Raw genomic sequence first — 25,589 nt, 5'->3', positions numbered from 1 at the left:
TTTACGCACCGACCGCGCTGCACTACCGTGCAACAAACGCGGTGCAGCTGCCGGTCCGTACAACTTGGACTCCATGACTCCTGCCATACGGTCGTAAAATTAGCATTAAATATTTTATCGGTTTATTCAATTTATGCAAAATAAGTCGATGTCCAATTCCCCGCGGCTCTTCCACCTGTAACTTACGTACTGCGGTATTATTTCAAGAGAAAAAAACAAAAAAAAAAAAAAGGAAAAAGAAAGAGGAATTTATACCACCGAACAAATTTCTGGGTAATCCTCTTCCCTGCAGCGGCTTTGGGAATTTCCCCTGCCCGGCCTGGTAGTGGGCCAAGGTTGGGTTACCGCGAGAACGATTAAACTGCATCAGTTCCCGTTTGCTGCAGAATTGCACACGGTATCCGGAGGACCGTAATTGCAGTACGACGAAATTCAGCGACAGACTCGTTCGTTCTCGATTGTTAACTAGTGGGTGGAAACTACTTTTCTCACGCTGCAGTTTCGAACGAGAACGATCGCTGAAATCGTCGAATCGATGTTACACGGGTATTACTCATCTGTACGTACTTGCTCCTCTTTCAATCAGAGATGTCGGCCGATCGCCTCTCCATATGGCCGGCGAAACGTGCACCTTACCCGTTTTGTCCCATCTTTGCCCGATCGCCTGCATCGTAGGTGCACCATTCGTCAAATCGAATAGTCGGAGGCATTTTTCCTCGCAGCTGGCTCCGCTCCGCTAACGTCGACTCGTTCCATCGACGAGGAATTCTCCCATTGACTTTTGAAATCCTTTAGATCGAGATTAGACAAATAGCGGCTGAGCTCGTGGACCATTTCCCTCCCAATACCGCGGCGTCGGAATCGGCGCCGGTGACTACGGCTACGATGATGGTACCTGTACCGGTAATACCACGTCTGCAGGTTGGGGATCCCCAGCCCGTATATAAAAGCCACAATTCGCAAGCAGCATCTTCAGTCTTCAGTTTGGACGCAAGGCAGCCTGTAATCTTACGATATCTTCAACCAGTGAACGGACTGGTAGTATGAATTGTTAAGAAGTCATAACCTTCACCTAGGCGAGGATGTACGGGGGACGCAAGGCCGGTTTCCGCACCCTGGTAGGTCCACGATACTCAAATTGAATCTGGACTAATACCCCCATTAAACCCCCTCGATTCATCTGTATGCCCGGAAAGTGTGATGCTCAAGATATGTGAACCAAGGTCAAATAAGTGAATCGAAAATGTCCGAGTTTTGAACAGTGCGGATTGAAAATTTATTGTAGTTCTTTATTTTTCAAAGAAAAAATTCGAAAGTGACCGTCGTTTGTTACTCGTCAGTGATCGAAGAATAACTTCCAAGCCCAATTGGGCACAGTTTCTCAAGGGATGCGTTTCGAAAATAGTTCCGGCTTTTTGCCTCCTACTCCGAGTTTCGTCACGCGTTGAGTATATTAAATGAAAAACGATCAGCCGTAATCAGAGATGTTAGTCATGTCTAATAAAATAACCGCCATTCTCAATTATTGAAAAGAAAAATGTTGACAAGTTGGAGAAAAAAAAAAAATGGCCAAATCTTACCAATTATCGTACGGTTGTTAATTTCCATTCAGACATTTTCGAAATCGTAATGGGGCCTAGTATCGGGTTTAAGATTTTACGCAAACATCATCCAATGTCTAAAAGAATCTTCTGATGAATTGAATAATTGCCGAATAAACAATCATATGGATAGCGAGACGCTGAGTTTTGAAAAAAAAAAAAAATAGTAACGAAAATTATTCGTTAATAACCTTGGATGCAATGCCAATATTTGGCATTGCTTACGTCTTCGTTATCGATAATGGTCATTAAACAATCGATTCCCAGCCGCACCTGAAACGCATCTCTTTATGAGAATAATTGATTAGATTTCTTTTTTCATTTTTTTTTTTTTTTCATTCGTGTCGAACCGTCCGCGAATGCCTGCAGAATTAAATATAGAAATGAGACATGAACGCCGGCGCAAGAAACATCGCTACCGTAAATCGCTGCGAATTACTATTATTATACCTTCGCGTTCACAGTGCAATAACGACGTTAGATCATTTATAACGACGCGAGAAATTGCAGTCGTAACTTTCCCATCAAGGTTAACTCGCCGTAGAGACTAGCGAACGAGAGGTTTCCTCCATTGATCTTGGTTCCCATTGACTACTGCCGGTGCACCAGATCCCATTCATAAATGTTCAATGTATAAGAATTCCATTGTGGTCAGTGGGCCGGAAAAATTATAACGATCCCCAACCGTTCGACACGACCACCTCTACCGTACACGCGTCGATGGAACCGATAAAAATGAATATTAACAAACTTGGTTTACATTTTATTTGACGGTGAAAAATTCAAGGTAAAATTGTGTCACGCCCGGGTTGTAATTTTACTCAATATTTACGCACTCAATTATTACCGCCCTTGACCTTTGATTACAACCGTCGAGTCGTACCCCGGTAAAAAAAAAAAGTAATAAAAAAAAAAAGGGGGATCGCTAATGAAATGCATCGCGGATTCCATATCGATGATCGTTTGTCATTAGCGTCGATTAACAAGATTGCATGATCAACGAGCGATTGTCGTTACATACATTGTGTAGCGCAGCCGTATTACGGGTACGGTTTCTGTACCGCTCTGCGGGATCAATTAACACCGGAAGTTTTATCTGACCCGGATCCGAGGCGATTGTTTCGTTGTTAAAGAGCTACCGCGCTAAGATTTGCTGGAATACGATATAAGGCAGTAAATACGAATGGGCCTTTCCCGTGCAGTTATGCAGGTTGTGGTCCGAGTCCGTTCGTTCAATTTGTTCCGGCTTGTAACCACGTGGGTGCGCCGAGTATTCGTGATGCAAAACGATCCTCCCCGGTCCGCGATACACCGAGCAGATTCGGAGGGTCGGGTATTTTCGACGGTACGAATCAATTGCGGCATGTAGTACTTTTAACGCACGATTTTTATTCGCTCGCGATGAAAATCATACGCTCGTTTACACGATCTTACTTCGCCATAAATCCTACCAACCTTCGCAGTGATTACGTTTCAAGGTTTATCGCCTCATTAGTTTCTGTACATCACTTACCTTCCGCATAAATTTCATCGATAGATCGTTTGGTTCACTGTACATATTTATTGATCGTTCGGTGGCGCACGTAACTCGTCCGATTTTGTTACAAATATATTTCTAATAAGATTCATCTGACTCATTGTCAGTACCGGGAGAAAGTTTCTTTACAAACCTACTGATCGTGAGAAGTATTTCTACTTATTTTCTACCCGGCAATTAATTATTGATATCTTCGACGCAGCCGCGTGGTCTGCATTATCGCGATCTGCGGACGGAGGATCAAAATTTTTACGAACGGAAGTAAAAAATAAGTAGCGTTGAAAAAAAATCTCTCAAATCTCAAGCCGGTTTCCAAATTAATTACCGCCAATTTACCTTCACTCGCTACTGCAATGTGTAATTCTCGTTACCTCGATCCGACGAAAGAAAAAAGAAAAGAAGGGCTCGGGACAGAGCCGACATTCCTGCGACGTTATGAATTTTCGTTTTCAATCGCACTTGAAGTGTGTCAGAAACCGCTTATGATCTAACAAGGTATCGGTCGGTGTCCGGACGGATCGCCCCCGGCAGTATTACGGCCTACCATACGTCGTTTCGCAACTTTGCAGCGAAACTTTCACTGAAGATGATGCGGCGACGAAGTCGTTGGACCCGAAGATCCGCCCTGATCCGCGCTCTACGCGCGGAAGAATAAGAATTTTTATCAAAAACGCGATGGAAAAGTTTCGGGCATTTTTTTCAAGGCCGTTCGAATGGCCAGAATCTTCTTCTTTCTCCGCACGTATGTACGTTTGACGGATAATTATTTTTAGATATTGCCTTCAGTCTATTCGATGCGAAAAAGGTAAAAAAAAAAACCCGAACGTAATTGATGATCTATTCGATCGATGCTACCGGATCATTTGATGGCCCAAGATGATAATTGGTTCCAAGGATTATTATCCGATCGTTAACGATATTTGAATATAGGTAACTTAACACCATCGATAAAATATATTTCTTTTTTTTGTCGGTTTGTTTTATTTTTTTCTTATTTTTTATTTCAATCCGTACAAAAAACAAATTTACGATATGATGATCGGCTAATTTTATCACACTCCTTAATAGCTTGTACCAGACATCTATCTTTGTACGTCTGACTGAGTCGTCAATTTTTTTCTCATTTGTTCATGTTTTTTTTTTTTTTTTTTTTCGTTCGGTTTTCTCAAATGTCTCACACGTAGTAATAAAACTCGTTCACAATACATAACGGGGGATCAATCGATAACGCTATCGATGGTATTTTCATTAAAAATTTTCATTGAAGCGAGCCACGCGAAGCTCAACACTTTTACGTGGAGATTCGCTGTACGGCTGCGATTTAAATTCTGCAACGTTACTCCTCGTCTCCGGTCCCTCGGGTTCGTACGAGGTCGCTCACCAACGACAGACTGTAAATAATAATAATAACAACAACAACAATAATAATAACAACAATAATAATAATAATAGTAATCGTCGAGCAACAAAAAGCAAAAAAAGGAGAGGAATATTATACCGGAGATATGTTATGCCGCACGTCGGGTGTGGTCGTGTGTCGAGAATTAAACGACAAAATTTAAAATGGTATACCTACTGTAAAATTTATACGTGTTACACACGGTATGTATTTTACATGTTTATCGATTGCGTAAGTTTGTTTGATTTTGGAAGAGAATGAGGAGAAAAAAATAAAAAAATTAAGAGACGGAGAGAGAGTAATGGAATAAAAAATATATTCTTCTCTTGGATTTGCTTACAATTGGTTTTATTTTTCGGTTTTTTTGCCAGAAGCTATTAGCTCCCGCTCATCGCGTACACACGTAAGCGAGATATGAATTTTTACCTGTAAGTGATGTGAAATCTGCGAGTGGCCTCACGGGACGAGAAAAAAAGAGATCGCGATCGCAGCGGGAGATCGGGTCCAATTATACTACTGGAATGAGATTTTCCAAGCGTTTCGGTTGAGTCGAGTGAAAATTATCTCGACGAGAATACTCCCCCCCCGGATTACAGGACACGTGCGTACACCTAAGCTCGGATTAATTTCGAATCGTATAACAATCCCCGAAAGCTGCTGCAAATGAGCTCCATGTTTTACGCACTCACGGACGTCTTTGACCATCGGGAGCAGATTTAGGACTCAAGTGATTTTCCGGGGCTCAATTTTTCTGTAGATGTGATTTCCTCTCGAAGAATTATTGCGTTATAATGAAAAACCGAAAATTTTGAACCAGTAGGTATACTCGTCTCAACGTCAGAATTGGATGGTGTCACTATCGGGTCGTTGGAATCGTGGAACTTGGACAGCGGACAGTTAAAATATATATGCATTAGGCTTTTCAGACCGTGGTGGCGACCGCTGTCAGGTAAAGACGCGGTCGTGATTAGAAAAAGAGATGGAAAAAAAAAAAAATGGGGTGGGTAGCCGAGTTGGCAATGTCAATGGGGAAAAAGGAACGATGAATTCAGGAAGGGTGGGCGCGAAGACCCTCTAGGATTCGTATAATATGCATGCATATATATATCCTGTACGTAAATCGGGTAAGGTTGTTACGTGAATATGAGGGACGCGAGCCATTGGAGCGTAATCGCTGGGGACATTTGGATAATTTTTTGAAACGGGTCATGGATATAAATTTGCAAATCGCGATGACGAGGGGTCGAACTTGCGATGTAAATGTGAAAAACACGACGCGCTGGCAATATCTGACATTCTGATTTTTCGAATTGCATTATCATAGCTGAAACAAAAAATTAAAGTTCTTGAGCATCCTTCAAAGGTCAAATGCCTCGCGGTATAATATTCCATTTTTCACTTTCGGTTGCCAGCGTTGATACGTCGTTACGAAATCGATGGAGGCGGACCGAATATACGTACAGCTGATTTAATTTGTTGTTTGTATACCTATACGAGTTATACCTACGTCGGAAAGTTACTCGCCTGCCCCCAGAGGTTTTGTTTTTTTCTTCGCCTTTTTTCAACGCGTATTACGTGTTAATTTTTGTAATAAAATTTTCAGTTCGGATTCAATTGGCTCAAGGGTAAAATAGATGTTAAAACGAGAGACGTTGGTGACATTGTTTCCGAGTCTAATTCAGTAAAATTTTATCGCGAATAAAGTTGGTTTAATTGGATATATCGTTCCACCTGAAACACACTTTTTCTATAATTGAATAACCTCACCTGTTGTCTCCTCGTGGTCGTTGGAATCTTCAGAACGAACGTACCAAGGTGAAATATACCCAACACAGAATCGATACCAATCGATTGCAATTGAAAGCATTGAGTTCCTACGAAATGCGTCTCGACGAAATTACGTTTTGAATTACCATAAGTGCAGTTCCTGGTACGAACTAGTTTCATAGAATATTAATTTTTCTGCCACCGGTAGTTGTGGTTCTCTCACATCACCTCAGGGTTCGAAGTTCAATTTTTTTTTCAACTTTGGGGGTAGGAAGAACGAAAGAGAAAAAGTATTCGCGTTCATCGAATCGGTCGACGTTATTCACTCGTCGACGATCAGTCGGTTCGCTAAATGAATCGCGTCTTTAGGTACCGAACGCGGTGGTTCAAATTAACATCAATTTTAAATAATTTATTTGTTTCATTAAAGCGCAAGTTTCTCTTTTCGTTTTCACTTTTGTGTCGCATGATGTATTTGACACGACGGACGAAGGAACGTTACTTATTTTTGGGACAGGCTTCGACACCGAGAGCCGAACTATCGTTATGCTTATGCGGTACTCGAGGCGGGCAACGCACGGGGGTGAAACTTCGCCTCTGATTTCAGAGGTGACGGAATGACGATACAGATTTCTTTTTGACAGCTGAGTGTCCGCCCGTAGTATGTATAATGCGTACATCCGTAACACAATGTAGACTCGCACCTGGTTCCACCCAACTTGTCTCGTGAAAGTCTCGAGTATGCATATCAGATGAAAATATCGTTTTGCCTTTTGAATGAAAAAAAATTCTTCCAAACGCACGAGGGAAATGAAAAACTCGAACATACCATCGCGCTCGAATCGTAGCTGCTTCGTTGAATCGAATTTGAAGAATAAAAAAAACGTATACCTTAGCACACGTTTGATCGTGGTTTTTCTGACTCTCGACAACGCGAGAAATTCTTGGAAGAGAGAGATACAGTTCAGAATTTTCGGAGATAAAGGTAACGAGTTACGGCTACCCGATGAGATTTATTACTAAGTATTTACTGTGCCGGAATGAAAGAATATATCAACGAATCGTTTTAAATTTACGTAAAATTTGGATGTAATCAGCATTTTAATTATTCTTCGATGTGATTGTGTGCACTGTACTCCCGTCTTCCATTGTCTCTGCAGATCGGGTCGGCATAACGATTGTTCAGAGCGATACTTTCTCCATTATACGGCGATCAAATATTTATTCGATTAATTATCCGCTGTGATTCTCGTCTCAATTTTTTGATCGTAAAAATTCCGGTTCCGAATTGTTTTTTTTTTTTTTCCGCATAAAAACCGATCAGCGTGCTCGTAGCTCTTGTAGCCGCCGCATAGATTAACACCGTTTAGCATTTATATCTATATACGCACTTGTTGTTTTGCATTATAAATAGACATATTTTATACCTACCATCTCGGTGGGCTACGCTAACCACAGTTATCTCGTGTTGCCGCCGATTGCTAATAAAATATCCACTACGAAAGAGAAATTTCGCAAACATGCGGGACATTCTTGTAACTAAAATTTATAAGTATAGGGTTTCAGTCAGAATTTGTACCGCCGTGAAGAAGCAACATCTATAGATTGCGGAAATTCACGGATCTCGTTGACTCTCCCACAAATTTTTCATCACATTTCATGATTTTTTCCCTTCACGTATCGTACTGCGCGTTCAATTTGACTAGAATAGTCGGTTGTCTCGTATACGCCAATCTGACCACGTATTCTGAATCGGATGTTCGCAAGTTGATATGTAAATTCTTCGAGTTCTCTCGCTTTGTGCTACGATTCCTTGAGTAATTCATGTAAATTGCTCGCTGAAACGTGTAGCTTAAGTTTCGACTAGACGCAGACGTGACTTCGAACGTCTTTCGCGAAGCTTGTTTCTCATTATAGAACGTCTAGATGAGTGTAAAAATCGGTTTTTGAGTGGGGCCGAGTAACACGAAATTTCATGGTTGTTCGAAATCTAATTGTCGACTAATAGCTGTGAGATGCCCATGGGCTCCGTGCAAAGTCCTCTTTAAGTTTGCTTGCGAATTCGACCAAACGTTTTTTACTCCGGTATAAATCGCTCCAACGGCATCCTCAGTCCCTGTAATTACAAATGCCATAAACGAGCAACTTGTGACACGCAAGGTCGATAGATTTTGTTCAAAATTTATCCTTCGATTTTTGGACCAATGTTATGTTGAATGAAATCACTTCTCTGTACTTGTGTCAAAAATTAACATAGAGATACGAAAAAATATCGCAATGACTTCACTGTTCGAAAATTTTCAATTACCATCGAATTGCGAAAGCTGGATTCGAGATGAGCTTCTAAATATATCTGTGTTGAATATCGTTACTTTCGTTTATTGCTTCACACGTTACAATGTTCAAGTTTCTAAGGTTGTAATCATCGATGATCGAAGGTGTAGCACGTTTCCATTGATTCCCAAATACAGCCGAGCTGCAGATACATAATCTTTGTCGTCTGAGAATAATTCTTGACCTATGACCACCGGAGCGGATCTCAAACCTTTTACTTTTGTGAAGGCCAGTTTTATATCGTCTTGATTCGTGCTATTCGATATCCGATGGGACAGCGTGAAGTACGTTATGCGTTCGTCGATTCGAACGAATAAGAACAAAGAAATTTTGAGGATACGTAACATTACATTAACAGGATACGATTGAACCGTTTGAATAACAGCGAAACATTTAGCAATCGTGAGAAGACTCAACTTCGAACTTCGATCGAGACTCGTATTTGTTGAATATCGTATCAGCGCAATGCGTTATCCTTGCTGGAGTTTTCAACTACGAGAGCTATTGTCGGTGTGAGATCATCTTGAAGAGCTAATAACAATGACACGTCTGTGCGATGTCTGGCTGGCTATATGTAATTTCTCAATTATGTGTTGAGAAGCGCCCAAGTGCGTGCGACACTTAGGAACCATGTATATTCAATTATCAGTCTCAATGTGATTATCCTTTCCTTGCGTGCGTGCATCTCACGTTTGATTAAGATCCAAGCTTAGATTGAATGATCTTGTGCCAGGCTGCTTGAAAACCAGTTACTCTATGAGGTAAAAAAATTTCTAGTAGATATATGGAAAGTGCATCGCGCGGATAAGTAACACGGAATGCAATTCACGTGCTTCGGAGGAACGATGTAACGGACATATGTTTTTTTGGAATGCTTACAATCGATATGGGATGCCTGATTCACAGTATTACTCGACCAGCTCGACATTCGCAGGTGACACCTACTGTGTACGTCTCGTAAATTTGAAGACTACGCGAGATTTACGTGATGTGTGAGACATTCAGGTGCACTTCACTCTCGTAATTTATGACCTGTTCGTATTTTATTCACAGATAAAATGCTTAGTCGCAGTGAGCGAAAGATGTATGTCCTCTAGGAATCAGTAACGAAATCACGATCATATTTCGTGTTTTTTTTTTTTATTACAGGTGATAGCAGCCATAGTGCTGCAAATCACTCAGGCGCAGGATGATCGGGAAGGCAAAGAAATAGTCTACGACATTTATGACCAATCGAAGTCACAATACTTCAATGAAGACTTTGATACCAGTGAGTAGATATTGAAATTCCCGAATCTGCCTTGCTTATGAGGCGTTGCTGAGATTGCTCCCTCATGTCGCCGACTATCGAAACAGCTTCCGAATAATTGTCGATTTCAGGTGCGTATAATTTCGGATACGACATAGCTCCGGATGGTCAATTTCACCACGAAGTACATGGTCCAGACGGCGTAACTTATGGATGTTACGGATATGTTAATCCGTTCGGTAAACTAGCGACAACATTTTATCTCAGCGATGGATGGGGTTACCGCGTTGTACAACCTGGAGACACCGTAGAATTATTTTTACACGAGCATGAACATCACGAACACGAACACCATGAACACGACCATCATCATGATCACAAAGATCATGATGGGGAGCATCACGACCATCACGATCACCACGGAATCTTGACGGCGTGGAGGGATTTATACTTCCCTCCGGTGTGCGCTCAATTTGAAGGAAGCAATGGGAAACCCGTAGTAATACGTCCTGATCGGCCAGGACAAACTGGTGAGTTAACGCCTGATAGAATTGAATCCGTGTAAAGATCATCACGATGAATTATCACAATCGACGACTTAACGTTTCTTGCTCACAAAAACCTACTACATGGTTATTGATTGGGGTTTTAGGAACGCCTGGACATCTAGGATCATACTATCCTGGAACTCCGGGTCAACCCGGAACACCAGATACTATTATTCCAGGAAAGCCAGGTAACTGATTTCCTTGTAACATTGACTCAACTAGTCTCCTTTATTAACTCAGTGATGGAGTCAACTTAATTTGTTTTTTTATGAATTAAAGCAATACCAGGACAACCAGGATCATATTATCCCGGTACTCCTGCTCAACCCGGAACGCCAGACACCATCATACCAGGCAAGCCAGGTAACTGTTTTACTATCATATCCCGTCTACTGAGATACTTTGTGAACCCAGAGGTCAAGTTAACTGAATTGAATTACATCAAATTACAGCAACTCCAGGACAGCCTGGATCATATTATCCAGAAACTCCCGGAAAGCCCGGAACGCCAGACATCGTCATTCCTGGAAAGCCAGGTAAGAAATTCTCTCACTAGATACAGCCAACTTGACCACTTTTTGTTCCGAGATAAAATGTATGAATCTGGATCTCTTCGAAATACAGCGACTCCAGGACAGCCAGGATCATATTATCCCGGAACTCCCGGTCAACCCGGCACACCAGACACTATTATTCCAGGCAAGCCAGGTAATCATCACTAATATTAGTTCTCGACTACAAAAATACTTCTTGAAACAGAAGAAACAGCGTGTTAATCTCGAATTTTTCATATCGCAGGAACACCCGGACAGCCGGGATCCTATAATCCAGGAACTCCCGGAAAGCCCGGAACGCCAGACATCGTCATTCCCGGAGAGCCAGGTAAGAATTTCTCTCACTAGATACAGCCGAATTGACCACTGTTTGTTCTGAGATACAATGTATGGATCTGGATCTCTTCAAATTACAGCGACTCCAGGACAGCCAGGATCATATTATCCCGGAACTCCCGGTCAACCCGGAACACCAGACACTATTATTCCAGGCAAGCCAGGTAATCATCAATGACTATTAGTTCTCGACGACGAAAATACTTCTTGAAACTAAGGGAACAACATCTTGATCTTGAATTTTTCATATCGCAGGAACACCTGGACAGCCAGGATCATATTATCCCGGAACTCCCGGTCAACCCGGAACACCGGACACTATTATTCCAGGCAAGCCAGGTAATCATCACTGACTATTAGTTCTCGACGACGAAAATACTACTTGAAACTGAAGGAACAGCGTGTTAATCTCGAAATATTCATTTCGCAGGAACACCCGGACAGCCGGGATCCTATAATCCAGGAACTCCCGGAAAGCCCGGAACGCCAGACATCGTCATTCCCGGAAAGCCAGGTAAAAATTTCTCTCACTCGATACAGCCAACTTGACCACTTTTTGTTTTGAGTTACAATGTATGAATCTGGATCTTTCCAAATTACAGCGACTCCAGGACAGCCAGGATCCTATTATCCAGGAGCTCCCGGAAAGCCCGGAACGCCAGACACTATTATTCCAGGCAAGCCAGGTAATCATCACTAATATTAGTTCTCGACTACGAAAATACTTCTTGAAACTGGAGGAACAGCGTGTTAATCTCGAATTTTTAATATTGCAGGAACACCCGGACAGCCGGGATCCTATAATCCAGGAACTCCCGGAAAGCCCGGAACGCCAGACATCGTCATTCCCGGAAAGCCAGGTAAAAATTTTTCTCACTCGATACAGCCAACTGGACCACTGTTTGTTCTGAGTTACAATGTATGAATCTGGATCTTTCCAAATTACAGCGACTCCAGGACAGCCAGGATCCTATTATCCAGGAACTCCCGGTCAACCCGGAATACCAGACACTATTATTCCAGGCACGCCAGGTAATCATCACTAAATATTAGTTCTCGACGACGAAAATACTTCTTAAAACTGAGGAAACAGCGTGTCAATCTCAAATTTTTCATATCGCAGGAACACCCGGAAAGCCAGGATCATATTATCCAGGCACGCCCGAAAAGCCCGGAACGCCAGACATTATTATTCCTGGAAAACCAGGTAATAAATCCTTGTACCAGATATAGTGATTTTGACAACTTTTCATTCTGAGATGCAATGTCCTTATTCTCATTCTTTCAAATTACAGCGACTCCAGGACAACAAGGATCCTATAATCCAGGAACTCCCGGTAAGCCCGGAACGCCCGACACTATCATTCCAGGCCGACCAGGTAATTATAACTGACTCATTGAAACCGACAAAAAAGATTAATTTCCTACCCGTGGAGACAGCGTATTGACCTTGATTCTTTCATATTGCAGGGACACCTGGACAGCCAGGATCCTATTATCCTGGCACGCCCGGAAAGCCCGGAACGCCAGACATTATTATTCCTGGAAAACCAGGTAATAAATCCTTGTACCAGATATAGTGATTTTGACAACTTTTCATTCTGAGATGCAATGTCCTTATTCTCATTCTTTCAAATTACAGCGACTCCAGGACAACAAGGATCCTATAATCCAGGAACTCCCGGTAAGCCCGGAACGCCCGACACTATCATTCCCGGAAAACCAGGTAAGAATGCCTTTCACTAGATACAGCCAATGTGACCACTTTTTATCCTGAGATACAATGTACGAATCTGGATCTTTCCAATTCACAGCGACTCCAGGTCAGCCAGGATCCTATTATCCTGGCACGCCCGGAAAGCCCGGAACGCCCGACACTATCATTCCAGGCCGACCAGGTAATTAAAACTGACTGATTAAAACCGACTTAGGAGATGAATTTTCTACCCATGAAAACAGCGTATTGACCTTGATTTCTCCATATTGCAGGGACACCTGGACAGCCAGGATCCTATTATCCTGGCACGCCCGGAAAGCCCGGAACGCCAGACATTATTATTCCTGGAAAACCAGGTAATAAATCCTTGTACCAGATATAGTGATTTTGAGAACTTTTCATTCTGAGATGCAATGTCCTTATCCTCATTCTTTCAAATTACAGCGACTCCAGGACAACAAGGAGCCTATAATCCAGGAACTCCCGGTAAGCCCGGAACGCCCGACACTATCATTCCAGGCCGACCAGGTAATTATAACTGACTGATTAAAACCGAATTAGGAGATGAATTTTCTACCCGTGGAGACAGCGTACTGACCTTGATTTCTTCATATTGCAGGGACACCTGGACAGCCAGGATCATATCATCCTGGCACGCCCGGAAAGCCCGGAACCCCAGACATAATCATTCCCGGAAAACCAGGTAAGAATTCCTCCCACTAGATACAGCCGATTTGACCACTTTTCATCCTGATATACAATGTACGAATCTGGATCTTTCTAATTCACAGCGACTCCAGGTCAGCCAGGATCCTATTATCCTGGCACGCCCGGAAAGCCCGGAACGCCCGACACTATCATTCCAGGCCAACCAGGTAATTATAACTGACTGATTAAAACCGACAAAGAAGATTAATTTGCTACCTGTGGAGACAGCGTATTGACCTTGATTTTTTAATATTGCAGGGACACCTGGACAGCCAGGATCATATTATCCCGGCACGCCCGGAAAGCCTGGAACGCCAGACATAGTTATTCCCGGAAAACCAGGTAAGAATTCCTCTCACTAGATACAACCAACTTGACCACTTTTATTTTGAGATACAATGTACGAATCTGGATTTTGTCAATTCACAGCGACTCCAGGTCAGCCAGGATCCTATTATCCTGGCACGCCCGGAAAGCCCGGAACGCCAGACATCGTCATTCCCGGAAAACCAGGTAAGAATTCCTCTTACTAGATACAACCAACTTGACCACTTTTTATTCCGAGATACAATGTACGAATCTGGATCTTTCCAATTCACAGTGACTCCAGGTCAGCCAGGATCCTACTATCCTGGCACGCCCGGAAAGCCCGGAACCCCAGACATAATCATTCCAGGAAAACCAGGTAAGAATGCCTTTCACTAGATACAGCCAATTTGACCACTTTTCATCCTGAGATACAATGTACGAATCTGGATCTTTCAAATTACAGCGACTCCAGGTCAGCCAGGATCATATTATCCTGGCACGCCCGGAAAGCCCGGAACCCCAGACATAATCATTCCCGGAAAACCAGGTAAGAATGCCTTTCACTAGATACAGCCAATTTGACCACTTTTTATTCCGAGATACAATGTACGAATCTGGGTCTTTCCAATTCACAGCGACTCCAGGTCAGCCAGGATCCTTGTATCCTGGCACGCCCGGAAAGCCCGGAACGCCCGACACTATCATTCCAGGCCGACCAGGTAATTATAACTGACTGATTAAAACCGACAAAGAAGATTAATTTGCTACCTGTGGAGACAGCGTATTGACCTTGATTTTCTCATATTGCAGGTACACCTGGACAGCCAGGATCATATTATCCCGGCACGCCCGGAAAGCCCGGAACGCCAGACATAGTTATTCCCGGAAAACCAGGTAAGAATTCCTCTTACTAGATACAACCAACTTGACCACTTTTTATTCCGAGATACGATGTACGAATCTGTATCCTTCCAATTCACAGCGACTCCAGGTCAGCCAGGATCCTACTATCCTGGCACGCCCGGAAAGCCCGGAACCCCAGACATAATCATTCCCGGAAAACCAGGTAAGAATTCCTCTTACTAGATACAGCCAATTTGACCACTTTTCATCTTGATATACAATGTACGAATCTGGATCTTTTCAAATTACAGCGACTCCAGGTCAGCCAGGATCCTATTATCCTGGCACGCCCGGAAAGCCCGGAACGCCCGACATAGTCATTCCCGGAAAACCAGGTAAGAATGCCTTTCACTAGATACAGCCAATGTGACCACTTTTCATCCTGAGATACAATGTACGAATCTGGATCTTTCCAATTCACAGCGACTCCAGGTCAGCCAGGATCCTATTATCCTGGCACGCCCGGAAAGCCCGGAACGCCAGACATCGTCATTCCCGGAAAACCAGGTAAGAATTCCTCTCACTAGATACAACCAACTTGACCACTTTTTATTCCGAGATACAATGTACGAATCTGGATCCTCCCAATTCACAGCGACTCCAGGTCAGCCAGGATCCTACTATCCTGGCACGCCCGGAAAGCCCGGAACCCCAGACATAATCATTCCCGGAAAACCAGGTAAGAATGCCTTCCACTAGATACAGCCAATTTGACAACTTTTCATCCTGATATACAGTGTACGAATCTGGATCTTTCCAAATTACAGCGACTCCAGGTCAGCCAGGATCCTATTATCCTGGCACGCCCGGAAAGCCCGGAACGCCCGACACTATCATTCCAGGCCGACCAGGTAATTATAACTGAATGATTAAAACCGACAAAGAAGATTAATTTTCTACCTGTGGAGACAGCGTATTGACCTTGATTTTCTCATATTGCAGGGACACCTGGACAGCCAGGATCCTACTATCCTGGCACGCCCGGAAAGCCCGGAACTCCAGACATAATCATTCCCGGAAAACCAGGTAAGAATGCCTTTCACTAGATACAGCCATTCTGACCACTTTTTATCCTGAGATACAATGTACGAATCTGGATCCTTCCAAATTACAGCGACTCCAGGTCAGCCAGGATCCTATAATCCAGGAACTCCCAGTAAGCCCGGAACGCCCGACACTATCATTCCAGGCCGACCAGGTAATTATAACTGACTGATTAAAACCGACTTAGGAGATGAATTTTCTACCCGTGGAGACAGCGTACTGACCTTGATTTCTTCATATTGCAGGGACACCTGGACAGCCAGGATCATATCATCCTGGCACGCCCGGAAAGCCCGGAACCCCAGACATAATCATTCCCGGAAAACCAGGTAAGAATGCCTTTCACTAGATACAGCCAATTTGACCACTTTTCATCCTGAGATACAATGAATGAATCTGGATCTTTCCAAATTACAGCGACTCCAGGTCAGCCAGGATCATATTATCCTGGCACGCCCGGAAAGCCCGGAACCCCAGACATAATCATTCCCGGAAAACCAGGTAAGAATGCCTTTCACTAGATACAGCCAATGTGACCACTTTTCATCCTGAGATACAATGTACGAATCTGGATCCTTCCAATTCACAGCGACTCCAGGTCAGCCAGGATCCTACTATCCTGGCACGCCCGGAAAGCCCGGAACCCCAGACATAATCATTCCCGGAAAACCAGGTAAGAATGCCTTCCACTAGATACAGCCAATTTGACCACTTTTCATCTTGATATACAATGTACGAATCTGGATCTTTCCAAATTACAGCGACTCCAGGTCAGCCAGGATCCTATTATCCTGGCACGCCCGGAAAGCCCGGAACGCCCGACATAGTCATTCCCGGAAAACCAGGTAAGAATGCCTTTCACTAGATACAGCCAATGTGACCACTTTTCATCCTGAGATACAATGTACGAATCTGGATCTTTCCAATTCACAGCGACTCCAGGTCAGCCAGGATCCTATTATCCTGGCACGCCCGGAAAGCCCGGAACGCCAGACATCGTCATTCCCGGAAAACCAGGTAAGAATTCCTCTCACTAGATACAACCAACTTGACCACTTTTTATTCCGAGATACAATGTACGAATCTGGATCCTCCCAATTCACAGCGACTCCAGGTCAGCCAGGATCCTACTATCCTGGCACGCCCGGAAAGCCCGGAACCCCAGACATAATCATTCCCGGAAAACCAGGTAAGAATGCCTTCCACTAGATACAGCCAATTTGACCACTTTTCATCCTGATATACAGTGTACGAATCTGGATCTTTCCAAATTACAGCGACTCCAGGTCAGCCAGGATCCTATTATCCTGGCACGCCCGGAAAGCCCGGAACGCCCGACACTATCATTCCAGGCCGACCAGGTAATTATAACTGACTGATTAAAACCGACAAAGAAGATTAATTTTCTACCTGTGGAGACAGCGTATTGACCTTGATTTTCTCATATTGCAGGGACACCTGAACAGCCAGGATCCTACTATCCTGGCACGCCCGGAAAGCCCGGAACTCCAGACATAATCATTCCCGGAAAACCAGGTAAGAATGCCTTTCACTAGATACAGCCATTCTGACCACTTTTTATCCTGAGATACAATGTACGAATCTGGATCTTTCCAAATTACAGCGACTCCAGGTCAGCCAGGATCCTATAATCCAGGAACTCCCAGTAAGCCCGGAACGCCCGACACTATCATTCCAGGCCGACCAGGTAATTATAACTGACTGATTAAAACCGACTTAGGAGATGAATTTTCTACCCGTGGAGACAGCGTACTGACCTTGATTTCTTCATATTGCAGGGACACCTGGACAGCCAGGATCATATCATCCTGGCACGCCCGGAAAGCCCGGAACCCCAGACATAATCATTCCCGGAAAACCAGGTAAGAATGCCTTTCACTAGATACAGCCAATTTGACCACTTTTCATCCTGAGATACAATGAATGAATCTGGATCTTTCCAAATTACAGCGACTCCAGGTCAGCCAGGATCATATTATCCTGGCACGCCCGGAAAGCCCGGAACCCCAGACATAATCATTCCCGGAAAACCAGGTAAGAATGCCTTTCACTAGATACAGCCAATTTGACCACTTTTTATTCCGAGATACAATGTACGAATCTGGGTCTTTCCAATTCACAGCGACTCCAGGTCAGCCAGGATCCTCTTATCCTGGCACGCCCGGAAAGCCCGGAACGCCCGACACTATCATTCCAGGCCGACCAGGTAATTATAACTGACTGATTAAAACCGACAAAGAAGATTAATTTGCTACCTGTGGAGACAGCGTATTGACCTTGATTTTCTCATATTGCAGGTACACCTGGACAGCCAGGATCATATTATCCCGGCACGCCCGGAAAGCCCGGAACGCCAGACATAGTTATTCCCGGAAAACCAGGTAAGAATGCCTTTCACTAGATACAGCCAATGTGACCACTTTTCATCCTGAGATACAATGTACGAATCTGGATCTTTCCAATTCACAGCTACTCCAGGTCAGCCAGGATCCTATCATCCTGGCACGCCCGGAAAGCCCGGAACGCCAGACATCGTCATTCCCGGAAAACCAGGTAAGAATTCCTCTTACTAGATACAACCAACTTGACCACTTTTTATTCCGAGATACAATGTACGAATCTGGATCCTTCCAATTCACAGCGACTCCAGGTCAGCCAGGATCCTACTATCCTGGCACGCCCGGAAAGCCCGGAACCCCAGACATAATCATTCCCGGAAAACCAGGTAAGAATGCCTTCCACTAGATACAGCCAATTTGACCACTTTTCATCCTGATATACAATGTACGAATCTGGATCTTTCCAAATTACAGCGACTCCAGGTCAGCCAGGATCCTATTATCCTGGCACGCCCGGAAAGCCCGGAACGCCAGACATCGTCATTCCCGGAAAACCAGGTAAGAATTCCTCTCACTAGATACAACCGACTTGACCACTTTCATTTTGAGATACAATGTACGAATCTGGATCTTTTCAATTCACAGCGACTCCAGGTCAGCCAGGATCCTATTATCCTGGCACGCCCGGAAAGCCCGGAACGCCCGACACTATCATTCCAGGCCGACCAGGTAATTATAACTGACTGATTAAAACCGACAAAGAAGATTAATTTTCTACCTGTGGAGACAGCGTATTGACCTTGATTTTCTTATATTGCAGGGACACCTGGACAGCCAGGATCATATTATCCTGGCACGCCCGGAAAGCCCGGAACTCCAGACATCGTCATTCCCGGAAAACCAGGTAAGAATTCCTCTTACTAGATACAACCAACTTGACCACTTTTTATTCCGAGATACAATGTACGAATCTGGGTCTTTTCAATTCACAGCAACTCCAGGTCAGCCAGGATCCTATTATCCTGGCACGCCCGGAAAGCCCGGAACGCCCGACACTATCATTCCAGGCCGACCAGGTAATTATAACTGACTGATTAAAACCGACAAAGAAGATTAATTTTCTACCTGTGGAGACAGCGTATTGACCTTGATTTTCTTATATTGCAGGGACACCTGGACAGCCAGGATCATATTATCCTGGCACGCCCGGAAAGCCCGGAACTCCAGACATCGTCATTCCCGGAAAACCAGGTAAGAATTCCTCTTACTAGATACAACCAACTTGACCACTTTTTATTCCGAGATACAATGTACGAATCTGGGTCTTTTCAATTCACAGCAACTCCAGGTCAGCCAGGATCCTATTATCCTGGCACGCCCGGAAAGCCCGGAACGCCCGACACTATCATTCCAGGCCGACCAGGTAATTATAACTGACTGATTAAAACCGACAAAGAAGATTAATTTGCTACCTGTGGAGACAGCGTTTTGACCTCGATTTTCTCATATTGCAGGGACACCTGGACAGCCAGGATCATATTATCCCGGCACGCCCGGAAAGCCCGGAACGCCAGACATAGTTATTCCCGGAAAACCAGGTAAGAATTCCTCTCACTAGATACAACCAACTTGACCACTTTCATTTTGAGATACAATGTACGAATCTGGATCTTTTCAATTCACAGCGACTCCAGGTCAGCCAGGATCCTATTATCCTGGCACGCCCGGAAAGCCCGGAACCCCAGACATAATCATTCCCGGAAAACCAGGTAAGAATGCCTTCCACTAGATACAGCCAATTTGACCACTTTTCATCCTGATATACAATGTACGAATCTGGATCTTTCCAAATCACAGCGACTCCAGGTCAGCCAGGATCCTATTATCCTGGCACGCCCGGAAAGCCCGGAACGCCCGACACTATCATTCCAGGCCGACCAGGTAATTATAACTGACTGATTAAAACCGACAAAGAAGATTAATTTTCTACCTGTGGAGACAGCGTATTGACCTTGATTTTCTTATATTGCAGGGACACCTGGACAGCCAGGATCATATTATCCTGGCACGCCCGGAAAGCCCGGAACTCCAGACATCGTCATTCCCGGAAAACCAGGTAAGAATTCCTCTTACTAGATACAACCAACTTGACCACTTTTTATTCCGAGATACAATGTACGAATCTGGGTCTTTCCAATTCACAGCAACTCCAGGTCAGCCAGGATCCTATTATCCTGGCACGCCCGGAAAGCCCGGAACGCCCGACACTATCATTCCAGGCCGACCAGGTAATTATAACTGACTGATTAAAACCGACAAAGAAGATTAATTTTCTACCTGTGGAGACAGCGTATTGACCTTGATTTTCTCATATTGCAGGGACACCTGGACAGCCAGGATCATATTATCCTGGCACGCCCGGAAAGCCCGGAACTCCAGACATAGTTATTCCCGGAAAACCAGGTAAGAATTCCTCTCACTAAATACAACCAACTTGACCACTTTTTATTCCGAGATACAATGAACGAATCTGGATCTTTTCAATTCACAGCGACTCCAGGTCAGCCAGGATCGTACTATCCTGGCACGCCCGGAAAGCCCGGAACGCCAGACATTGTCATTCCCGGAAAACCAGGTGAGAATTCTTTTCACTAAATGAAGCCAACTTGACCACTTACTATTTTGAGAAACAATGTACGAATCTGGATCTTTCCAAATTACAGCGACTCCAGGTCAGCCAGGATCCTACTATCCTGGCACGCCCGGAAAACCCGGAACGCCAGACATTATTATTCCTGGAAAACCAGGTAATAAATCCTTGTACCAGATATAGCGATTTTGACAACTTTTCACTCTGAGATGCAATGTCCCTATCCCCATTTTTTCAAATTACAGCGACTCCAGGACAACCAGGAGCCTATAATCCAGGAACTCCCGGTAAGCCCGGAACGCCCGACACTATTATTCCAGGCCGACCAGGTAATTATAACTGACTGATTAAAACCGACTTAGGAGATGAATTTTCTACTCGTGGAGACAGCGTACTGACCTTGATTTTTTCATATTGCAGGGACACCTGGACAGCCAGGATCATATTATCCTGGCACGCCCGGAAAGCCCGGAACGCCAGACATCGTCATTCCCGGAAAACCAGGTAAGAATTCCTCTTACTAGATACAACCAACTTGACCACTTTTTATTTCGAGATACAATGTACGAATCTGGGTCTTTCTAATTCACAGCGACTCCAGGTCAGCCAGGATCCTATTATCCTGGCACGCCCGGAAAGCCCGGAACGCCCGACACTATCATTCCAGGCCGACCAGGTAATTATAACTGACTGATTAAAACCGACAAAGAAGATTAATTTGCTACCTGTGGAGACAGCGTATTGACCTTGATTTTCTCATATTGCAGGGACACCTGGACAGCCAGGATCATATTATCCCGGCACGCCCGGAAAGCCCGGAACGCCAGACATAGTTATTCCCGGAAAACCAGGTAAGAATGCCTTTCACTAGATACAACCAACTTGACCACTTTTATTTTGAGATACAATGTACGAATCTGGATCTTTTCAATTCACAGCGACTCCAGGTCAGCCAGGATCCTATTATCCTGGCACGCCCGGAAAGCCCGGAACGCCAGACATCGTCATTCCCGGAAAACCAGGTAAGAATTCCTCTTACTAGATACAACCAAATTGACCACTTTTTATTTCGAGATACAATGTACGAATCTGGATCTTTCCAATTCACAGCGACTCCAGGTCAGCCAGGATCCTACTATCCTGGCACGCCCGGAAAGCCCGGAACCCCAGACATAATCATTCCCGGAAAACCAGGTAATAAATCCTTGTACCAGATATAGCGATTTTGACAACTTTCCACTCTGAGATGCAATGTCCTTTTACTTATTCTTCCAAATTACAGCGACTCCAGGACAACCAGGATCCTATAATCCAGGAACTCCCGGTAAGCCCGGAACGCCCGACACTATCATTCCAGGCCGACCAGGTAATTATAACTGACTGATTAAAACCGACTCAGGAGATGAATTTTCTACCCGTGGAGACAGCGTATTGACCTTGATTCTCTCATATTGCAGGGACACCTGGACAGCCAGGATCATATTATCCCGGCACGCCCGGAAAGCCCGGAACGCCAGACATAGTTATTCCCGGAAAACCAGGTAAGAATTCCTCTCACTAGATACAACCAACTTGACCACTTCCATTCTGAGATACAATGTACGAATCTGGATCTTTTCAATTCACAGCGACTCCAGGTCAGCCAGGATCCTACTATCCTGGCACGCCCGGAAAACCCGGCACGCCAGACATTATTATTCCTGGAAAACCAGGTAATAAATCCTTGTACCTGATATAGCGATTTTGACAACTTTTCATTTTGAGATGCAATGTCCTTATCCTGATTTTTTTGAATTACAGCGACTCCAGGACAACCAGGATCCTATAATCCAGGAACTTCCGGAAAGCCCGGAACGCCAGACATCGTCATTCCCGGAAAACCAGGTATTAATCTTGTTTCAAAATTCCCACTAACTGAGTTGCTTCTCAAGCCTGATGACGCCGCATATGATAATTTCGACTTTTTTCAATTGCAGCTACCCCTGGACAACCAGGATCATATCACCCCGGAACTCCCGGACAGCCCGGAACGGCAGATATCGTGATTCCCGGAAAACCAGGTATTTGTCCTGCTTCAACATATTTCATCAACTGCGCACCTTTATCTCTACGATAGAATGTATCAATTCTGGTCCTTTCTCATTGTAGCGATTCCCGGACAACCAGGATCATATTATCCCGGAACTCCCGCAAAGCCCGGAACGCCAGACATCGTTATTCCCGGCAAACCAGGTATGTTCTTCTCACTTCTCTGTAGATATACATAGGTACGTATATGTGTATAATACTGATCCGCGTTTGTATGATGCAGAAGTCAATTCTTCCTCGTCGTTGTGTTTCCTGCGATAAAATATCGAATCTCATTTAATCTTGCTGTAGACTCATCCTGAATAACGTAGTGTTACGGGTATTCTTATGGTATCGTTCTATTTCATTAGGATACCCTGGCTATCCCGGCTATCCCAATTATCCTGGCTATCCTGGTTATCCCGGATATCCAGAACCGGGTACACAACCAAACCCAGGGTACCCCGGCTACCCCGGCTATCCTAAACCAGGAACTCAACCAGACCCCGGATACCCCGGTTATCCTGGATATCCAGGTGCGCCAGATGGTCCGATCGGTGGGGAAGGACCTGTCGGTGGAATTGGCGGAGTCGGAGGTGTTGGCGGTATCGGAGGCGATGGAGATGTCGGGCCCGATGGACCTGACGGTCCTTGGCCAACTGGTCCACCCGGTCCAGATGGTCCTTGGCCCGGCGATCCAGATTATGTTCCAGGAGTTCAACCAACTTCTCGGCCAGCCTATGCTCGACCGTCCTACGAAAACTATCCCTCGCCTTATGCACCAATTACCGCTGGTTCCTCACTCCAACCCAACTTACCTGGATATAATCCATACAGTTATGGTTCGAAATCAGTTTCAACCGTTAGACAATCAGGCAACATCGAAACCAATTCAAAGTACTCGCAAAAATCACCTGGATCCTCCCAGGATGTGAAATCACTGCAACTTTCCAACGCTGGCCAAACTGAACCTGAGGGGCAACCTGGTAAAGGTGAATTTAATTATCCCCTAAACGGCCCAAAACGGGATAAAAGTAACTCTGAGCAACCCAATGATTTCCAGACGCAGCAGATGAATACAGGAATTCATATTGATCGTAAAATAAAGAGCGAAGCTAGTCCAGACGGTTTTCCAACAGACTCCGAATCATCTGGAAAACCTGCGCAAGGGCATTTCATATCTCATCAAGGCAATCATACGCAACGCAACGAATATCAACAAACTAAAGGCTATGTAGAGTCGCATGGCAAACTAGATGGAGTCGGAACAAGATTGGATCAATTCGGATTTCAACAACAGCGGGGTCAGTCCGAGGCCACAGAGAGCTATCAACGGAACAGCTACCACGAACAGCAGGAAATAAATACGAATACGGACTCGCCGAATTCATCTAGTCAACTAGAAGCGGATAATAACTTGGGACTTGCTCCGTTGTTCGGTAGAATTGGTAAGAAAAATCACCCCAGCCAAATCGATAAGGTGAAAACCTCGAAAGAAACCATTCCCAACTTTCGAATGATCCAGCAATTTGATTCCGTATCCAAAACGCCGTTCGAATCAGATCCTAGCATCGGTGCCATTGGGGTCCAACCACCTCGTTCTTCGATTCGCAAGACGGTTCCTACGCCCGTGAGCCCAGATCCAAAGGCCTGCCCCTGCTATCTCGTCGAAACGAATAACACAGATACAACACTGACCACGACTAGCACAACGCCAACTCCTCTGATCGGACAGCTGGGATTTATCCCTGTTATCTTTGTTCCGTTTTGTCCCGGTGAAAAGTCAGACGGTGAACTAACGACATCGACGTTCCCCGCCGCAACTCCAGTTCCGTATCCCTGTAATGTCTGCGGACCGAATGAATCGAAGATAACCACCCAGTTTCTCGATTTGAACCAGCTTTCCAATATCGAGCTCTTAAAATCGGCTCTGAAACAGGCCAATCTCGGATTTTTAAATGTACCAGTGAAAAGACGTGTTCACAGAAGAAAAGTTAAGAGGAGAAAAGTAGCGTGAGACTTCGGCTCGGATGTTATTTTTAAAATAACTTCCATGACTTGGAGCCAGAAGGGAGGGCAGGTTGAGGTAGGTCGACGTGGAAATGGTGAGAGTGCCCGTCCGTCAGCTGCTGGACAGCTGATGAATGGCCAGTAAAAGGCTATCGATGTCATGAAAATTTTTCTCACTCCCCTTCGATATTTATAGAGCGAGGATTAATTACGTGCCGCCAACTCACCATTTCTCCGTAAGATCGAAGCCTCGAATATACGTTTTTCGTAAGAGCCATCTTGTAATCTTCAATGTAAGTTCATTCATCATCCCTATTCATGAATAAGTAATATTGTTTCAGCATTTGTTGCTGTATGCAACCCATAGTGTCCTTCATACTATGCGGTCGTAAAATTTCAGTAATTCTATTAAACTATAAGCTCGTATGTTTCCATTTAATGTGTCTTTCGGCCCTCGGAGCTTGTAGGGCGAATAATAAATTTTTACAATGCAAAA

General features: G+C 44.4%; 1 protein-coding gene across 50 annotated transcripts; it reads left to right on the top strand.

The window, feature by feature from the left end:
* Positions 1 to 963: 963 nt before the first annotated feature.
* On the top strand, positions 964 to 25,589 carry LOC105692596 (collagen alpha-5(IV) chain). 50 transcript variants are annotated; one of them, XM_048654786.1, is made up of 79 exons: positions 964 to 1,118; positions 9,788 to 9,908; positions 10,019 to 10,417; positions 10,540 to 10,623; positions 10,715 to 10,798; positions 10,888 to 10,971; positions 11,060 to 11,143; positions 11,234 to 11,317; positions 11,406 to 11,489; positions 11,581 to 11,664; positions 11,756 to 11,839; positions 11,928 to 12,011; positions 12,102 to 12,185; positions 12,274 to 12,357; positions 12,449 to 12,532; positions 12,621 to 12,704; positions 12,796 to 12,879; positions 12,968 to 13,051; positions 13,140 to 13,223; positions 13,315 to 13,398; positions 13,487 to 13,570; positions 13,662 to 13,745; positions 13,834 to 13,917; positions 14,009 to 14,092; positions 14,180 to 14,263; positions 14,352 to 14,435; positions 14,523 to 14,606; positions 14,695 to 14,778; positions 14,870 to 14,953; positions 15,042 to 15,125; positions 15,214 to 15,297; positions 15,386 to 15,469; positions 15,558 to 15,641; positions 15,730 to 15,813; positions 15,905 to 15,988; positions 16,077 to 16,160; positions 16,252 to 16,335; positions 16,424 to 16,507; positions 16,596 to 16,679; positions 16,768 to 16,851; positions 16,940 to 17,023; positions 17,112 to 17,195; positions 17,284 to 17,367; positions 17,459 to 17,542; positions 17,631 to 17,714; positions 17,806 to 17,889; positions 17,978 to 18,061; positions 18,150 to 18,233; positions 18,325 to 18,408; positions 18,497 to 18,580; positions 18,669 to 18,752; positions 18,841 to 18,924; positions 19,012 to 19,095; positions 19,187 to 19,270; positions 19,359 to 19,442; positions 19,534 to 19,617; positions 19,706 to 19,789; positions 19,881 to 19,964; positions 20,052 to 20,135; positions 20,224 to 20,307; positions 20,399 to 20,482; positions 20,571 to 20,654; positions 20,746 to 20,829; positions 20,918 to 21,001; positions 21,090 to 21,173; positions 21,262 to 21,345; positions 21,437 to 21,520; positions 21,609 to 21,692; positions 21,784 to 21,867; positions 21,955 to 22,038; positions 22,127 to 22,210; positions 22,299 to 22,382; positions 22,474 to 22,557; positions 22,645 to 22,728; positions 22,817 to 22,900; positions 22,993 to 23,076; positions 23,165 to 23,248; positions 23,455 to 24,069; positions 24,147 to 25,589. In XM_048654786.1, exons 1-79 carry the CDS (start codon positions 1,083 to 1,085, stop codon positions 24,176 to 24,178), a joined length of 7,419 nt encoding a protein of 2,472 aa, XP_048510743.1. In that variant the 5' UTR covers positions 964 to 1,082; the 3' UTR covers positions 24,179 to 25,589. The 50 variants fall into 50 exon arrangements, with proteins under 50 accessions (XP_048510743.1, XP_048510742.1, XP_048510749.1 ...); XM_048654785.1 differs by having other exon boundaries at positions 23,455 to 24,075; XM_048654792.1 differs by lacking the exon at positions 15,042 to 15,125 and having other exon boundaries at positions 23,455 to 24,075.

Source organism: Athalia rosae, chromosome 4 (assembly GCF_917208135.1).
Source record: "Athalia rosae chromosome 4, iyAthRosa1.1, whole genome shotgun sequence".
NCBI classification, from domain to species: domain Eukaryota; kingdom Metazoa; phylum Arthropoda; class Insecta; order Hymenoptera; family Athaliidae; genus Athalia; species Athalia rosae.
The sequence above is the reverse complement of the archived record's forward strand: the minus strand, read 5'-3'. Positions and strand labels throughout refer to the sequence as shown.

Excerpts from the sequence above, each read along its gene's own strand:
- LOC105692596 (XM_048654785.1), top strand. The coding sequence starts at position 1,083 with ATGTACGGGGGACGCAAGGCCGGTTTCCGCACCCTG. Across the intron at positions 15,126-15,213 it reads AATCATTCCCGGAAAACCAG|CGACTCCAGGTCAGCCAGGA; the intron begins GTAAGAATTCCT and ends TTCAAATTACAG. Across the intron at positions 15,989-16,076 it reads AATCATTCCCGGAAAACCAG|CGACTCCAGGTCAGCCAGGA; the intron begins GTAAGAATGCCT and ends TCCAAATTACAG.